This window comes from Chrysochloris asiatica, unplaced genomic scaffold, assembly GCF_000296735.1.
Source record: "Chrysochloris asiatica unplaced genomic scaffold, ChrAsi1.0 scaffold00288, whole genome shotgun sequence".
Lineage (NCBI taxonomy): Eukaryota > Metazoa > Chordata > Mammalia > Afrosoricida > Chrysochloridae > Chrysochloris > Chrysochloris asiatica.
In genome coordinates this window covers 1649365-1655603 of record NW_006408806.1, presented here as the reverse complement: position 1 = coordinate 1655603, position 6239 = coordinate 1649365, and the positions used below count along the sequence as shown (strand labels likewise).

Below are 6239 nucleotides of genomic sequence, written 5' to 3'. Positions count from 1 at the left end.
CATCAGTAAATATTTTAAGTCCTCTTCACTTTCAGCAAGCAAGGTTGTATCATCTGCATATCGCAGGTTGTTAATGAGTCTTCCTCCAAACCTGATGCCACGTTTTTCTTCATAGAACCCAGCTTCTTGTATTATTTGCTCAGCATACAGGTTGAAAAAGTATGGTGAGAGAATATAACCTGTCGCGCACCTTTCCTAATTTTAAACCATTCAGTGTTCCCATGTTCTGTTTGAGGGCCTTTCAACTTGAGGGGCTTATTTCCGGCACTACATCTGACTGTGTTTCTTTGCTATTCATAAGGCTTTCAGTGACTAAATATTCGGAAGTAGCTTGCCACTCCTTCTTCCTAGTGTGTCTTCGTCTGGAAGCTCATCTGAAACCTGTCCACCATGGGTGACCCTACTGGTATTTAAATACCAGTGGCATAGCTTTCAGAATCACTGCAACTCACAAGACACCACAGTACAAAAAACTGACAGACGAGTTCCATGTGTAATAGTCTTCTTTTATGTTGTTTAAAAAAGGCATCTGCAATATATTATTGGTCTTGCAAAATTATATCCTGTCTATCACCAAGGCCACATTTTCCAACTATTGATTCTTCCTCTTTATATCTAAATTTTGCATTCCAATCAGCAGTAATTATCAACACATGTTGACTGCATGTTTGATTAATTTCAGACTGAAAAAGTTGGCAGAATTCTTCAATTTTATCATCACTGGCTTTAGTAGTTGGTGTGGAAATTAGAATAATAGAGGTATTTAAACTTATATGTCTTTCATGTAGGCATATGGATATTATCTGATCACAGATAGTGTTGTACTTCAAGATAGAGCTTGATACGTTCTTTTTGATGATGAATGCGATGCCATTCCTCTTCAACTTGTCATTCCTGGCATGGTAAACCATGTAATGTCAGATTCAAAATGGTCAAATACAAATCCATTTCAGCTCACTAATGCCTAGGATATCAATATTTATGCATTCCATTTCATTTTTGACAATTTTCCTACATTCATATTTTGCACATTCCATGTTCTGATTATGAATGGATTTTTACAGCTGTTTCTCTTCATTTTGAGTATGCCCCATAAGCAAATGAAGGTCCTGAAGGTTTTACTCCATTCACATCATCACAGTCAACTTTACTTTGAGGAGGCAGCTCTTCCCCAGTTGTATTTTGAGTGCCTTTCAACCTGAGAGGCTCATTTTCCGGCACTATATCTGACAATATTGCAGTGGTCTTCATCACGGTTCAGTATACAATATTCTGGTGTTGACAGGGTTCCACTGCTATTCATAAGGTTTTCAGTGGGTAATTATTCAAAAGTAGTTTGTTTCTCCTTCTTCATAGTCTGTCTTTGTCTGGAACCTGTCTACCAGGGGTGACCCTGCTAGTATTTAAAATACCTGTGGCATAGCTTCCAGAATCACAGTAACATGCAAGTCACCACAGTACGACAAACTGACAGACAAGTGGTGGTCTATAAGGATAATACTCATTAATTTTTATATTCATGAGCTTTGATATTTCTGAGCTGTTATACATAATAGTGGTTTCATCTCATTTTGAAAATTCAATGTAAAATGATATATTACTCAAACATAAAAAATACAAATATAACAAAAAAAAGAAAGTTCCAAAAGTCATTCATCAATATGGGGTGAAATGTATGAGGCTCTGTGAGAACACCAACTGCTGTAGTTCCTGCAGTGTATGTGTAACCCTGAAGAATATTCTGGTTACTACTAAGAACACAGTGGTATTCCAGGAATGTGTCACAGTTAATATCACACTCATACACACGAAATGCATGCACACAAATTTGATATACATTTTTTTCTTTCAAAGCCACAAAGCAGCCTACAGATTTCTTGATGACTGCCAATGTGAAAAACAGTGTTGTAAGACAGTACTGTTTCCATCTAGGGATGAAGTGAGGGGTCCCCCTGGGACTCTGCACACTCAGGTCCCCTGGGATCCATGTCGGTACACTTCTTTCCACGTTTCTTTGCTCTAAAGTGATGACATTTTCGCTTACGAACAGACACTCATCATTACTCTCAGGCAGAACATTTTATGTTTCTTTAAATTATCAGTACATGAAGACAGTATCATTTCCCGTACTAACATTGTAAGAGAAGAAAGAATGAGTGGGTTTCTAAATGTCTTGCTGGAAAAGAGAATAACAAAAACAAAAGCCCTTTCAAATTGAATGAGAAGATTAGTGAAATAGGAATTCAAAGTCTTTCTTTGATCCCTACTCAATGATCACTGTTGGCTTCCATTGGGTGAGTTCTAACATACCTATACGCTAAGTTACTATGTATTAACAATAGTCTTTGATCCAATGAGAGACTACTCTATAGATCAACAAACCCAAACAAAATCACTTAGAACCATACTTTGATATTGGACAATACTTTATGTGCAAGTGATTCCTATACTTAGTTCTGTACAATTGCTGCTGTTTATCAGTATTACTAGCCATTTTATTTTCAAAGCAAATTTAGATTTTACCTTCGCCAAATTTAAAAATTAGTTTTAGGAACCAGCTATCAGGGTTAAAGTGTTGATTCTTGTGCTAAAGGTAACAATGATTAAGAGTGGTTGTGGCTGTGTACCATGGAGTCAGTTCCGACTCATAGCGACCCTGCATAGGGTTTCTGAGGCTGTGAATCTTTAAGGGAGCAAAAGCCTCATCTTTGTCCCATGGACCTGCGGGTAGTTTCAAACTGCTGACCTTGAGGTTAGCAGCCCAACTCATAACCACTATGCTACCAGAGCTCCCAGGATCAAGCATAAGTGCTTTTAAATAGACGTGCCTTCTTCAGATTACTTTCCTTATTGATCAGAGTCATTTGGGCTCTGCTTTTCAACTAAATGTGTGGCCAACCTTGTGTCTACTTTTGGCATATGCCAAGGCCACATTTAACAGCCACATCTCTCTTACTGGCTGTCACAGGCCTTGCCCTTTCATGTTTGAAAACCCCAAGGAAGCCAAGAATGATAAGGGAATTTTTTTCCCCTCATACTGAGTGGTTCAGTTCTGACTGAACTAATTTCAAAATAAATTATATAAAGTTCATATAAAAGTCAAAAGGAGGAGCTAAACTGGAAATCCTGACAAAATCAGTTGCTTAGATGCTAATAATACTGGAATGTAAACGCTGGGAGCAATTGGTGGTTTTGGCCATTTCCTTCTGTGATTAGTGAGGAAGCTGGAAATAGCCGTTAGCAACGTACATGTTTTAATGAAGGCTGTATGTTCCTTCATAGTTGAACATTTTCTTGGGATATGGTCCCTCTGTTTTTAAAAGTTTTGACTAGCAATTAGAGAAGTTTCTTCTCACCTTCAGAGCTTCCATGCCAGCTTGGATGACAGGAGCAAAGACAGTCTCGTTTTCATTAGAGTCTGCAAACATCTCTGGAATCTGGTCCAATAAACTGCAAGAAATGAGTGAGCATAAGGTTTTAAATGTTCAGTACAGTTGTAATAAACTTCAAGGAATAAATCACTGGCATTTCAAGTCTAAACACAAATGGCATTTACTTTACACCCAACATCTATGGGTGAATTTCACAGGTCATTCCTCAGGGAAGGACTGTCTGTTCGCTTAGATTGGTTCGGCACTAATTGTTTATGACTTGGTTATAACATTCGTAAAGGCACATCCTCTGGAGATAATTTTCTATTCGCTATATTATCGATCTCTGAAAGTATAAATTCTTGAAATAGTAGCTGTATCTTGAGTTATTACAAACATCACTGAATAAACTGATCCACAGACAAGAAATACCTTCCCTAACCTACCTTGTAACAAAGAAAAAGGGCTGACAGTAAGTACCCAAATCCTCCTTTTAGATACTGTTCTGTGTTAAAGAGACTAATTGCTACTGAATAAATTCCGACTCATGATAATTCCATGTGTATCAGAGAATAACTACACTCTACAGGGTCATTCAAGGCTAATTTTTTGGAAGCACATCACCAGGCCTTTCTTCTGAGGCCCTTGTAGATGGACTCAACTTTCCAGTTATAGTTAACCAAAAGCACTTAAACCATTTTACCACCCTGAGGATTCTAAAGAGAAACAGACCTAACAAAGGTAATCGAGTTTTAAAATTCCCCAAAAAATCAATAAAATTTAATCAAAATGTAATGCAAATAAAAATAAATACCTGATTCATATCTAAAATATAAAACACTTAATATTTACTTGTGAATCACAGATTGGGATTCTTGATAGTTGACAAGGAAACCATCCAACAAAGGAACAAAGACTTCACCAACATCAGTCACGACCATCATCTGAGGTTGGGCCAAATTGCTTTTTACATTAAAAAAGTGGAGAACTTTGTTATATGTAATAAAGCCAACTCGAACTGCCGAAGTCACTTCGTGCTCTTCCCTATGAGGAAAAACAAAACAAAACGGTATTTAGGTCCTTGTTAAAGTTTAGAATAAGAGATAGGTTGCTATTTGACATTAAGTGTGCCTTTTATAGAATATATGGAAATCATGATTAAAATTTTGGTCTTAATTTTTATTATGGAACATAAACAGTACTGACGGAGAGAGGTGGAGAGGAAATATTTTGTTATCACAAAAATATGCAAAGAGGTGGGGCTTGATGGTGGCTAGGGTGGAGGTACAGTGAAGTTCTCCTTCAGAAATACCACAGAATACCAGGCAAAGCAGATCCAGGGCAGAGCTCCAAAACTCGGAACCACAGAAATAGGAATATTTTAAAGGATTGAAGGCTAGTGGAACTTGTAACAAAAGAAAGAAATCATGTACTTTTGAATCTGCCGGGCTCGGTGGACCCTGTAGCCGACAACTTGGCCAATACCAAATGGCAAGACCAAACAGGGGAGCAGACACACCACAGAAAAATGTCATGGGAACCTTGGAGCAAAAGTGGACAATACGCTTTGTTGGTTATGCTTTGTTCTGATTTTCTTTTTTTGTATCTGTTCACTGGGAACCCCCCCCCCACACTGTTTGTGCACCTCCATTCTGGTGACTAGAGAAGGTGCCTGAGTGAGCGGACACCCTCCACCCTCACCACTGGTGGGTTCCCTTGCCATGCATGCACACAGATACACTCAGCCCTAGAGCCGGCCCTGAACAGTTTTTTTTTGTTGTTTTTTTTTAATATGGGAAAGGCCAGGACAGGGATGTAAAGAGGGAAAGAGAGTTTAAAAACAAAACAGGCTGAAAATTAATTTAAATCCTGAGGTACAGCATAACAACAGTGGCATCTTGAAATCTATCAGGCAGTTTTGAAGGTAAAAAGCTGAAAAGATGACATTAAAGTCATACTCATATTGGTGGCTGGCTGCGTGTCTAGGAGTCAGTTCTGACTCATAGCGAGCCTGGGCAGGGTTTTTGAAGCTGTGGATCTTTGTGGGAGAAGAATGCCTCGGCTGGTGGTTTTGAACTGCTGACCTTGTGGGTCGTAGTCCGAATCGTAACCACTGCGCTACCAGAGCTACAGATTTTTTTTTGTTCTCTCTTCTCTCCCTCCTCTCCCTTTCTGTGATTACAGACTACAGTATTCAGTCTAGTTTTGTTTTCTTTTTTTTTTTATTTTGCTGGTGCTGTTTTTCTGTTTTATGCTTACCCTTCTACCTTTTGGGGACTCTTTCTCTCCCTGTATTACCCAAGAAGAGACAGCAACTGCTGCCATATAGTCAAGCTACAATCACACTCTAGAAAACACCAAAACCCAGGCAAGAACCAATACCAACTGCCATATACCAGGGAGGCAGACAACACCTGTGAAAGTTACTCTGAGTTAAGCAATAAGAAGAGTGAAAGGGAATCCCACATCCTGATCACATCTACCTGGAAGCAATCAGAAAGCATAAAAAAATACCAAAACACATACTCAATTAATAATTAAGGCCACAGATAAACATTAAACGTGTCCAAGAAGCAAAAGCAGATGACCATATCAGCACATGTCCAGAAACAAAATAAAATAAATGTCTGAGACAAATGAGCTGGACGTGACCTGGATTCCATTCTGGAAAGAGGGCAGGCCTTGGGAATGCCTGAGACGGAATTCAGAAAAATGATAATAAAATATTTCAAACACTTTATAATGGAGTTGAAAAAATAAGGAAAAATTCAGGAAAGTGCTACAGGAACAATCAAATAAGATACATACAGCACTGGAAACAATTCAAAACCTACAAAAAGAAGTCCAAATGATTCATAATTGTTGTTG

General features: G+C 38.4%; 1 protein-coding gene across 2 annotated transcripts in view; it reads right to left on the bottom strand.

The window, feature by feature from the left end:
• Positions 1–6239, bottom strand: part of SEC24D (SEC24 family member D) — a 166912-nt gene that overhangs the window by 60865 nt on the left and 99808 nt on the right. For both annotated transcript variants that reach the window (XM_006874588.1, XM_006874587.1), the window contains 2 exons: positions 4224–4415; positions 3357–3450 (listed from right to left, as the gene is read on the bottom strand). In XM_006874588.1, coding sequence (XP_006874650.1) covers positions 3357–3450; positions 4224–4415 — 286 coding nt within the window. The remainder of the gene's footprint in view (positions 1–3356; positions 3451–4223; positions 4416–6239) is intronic.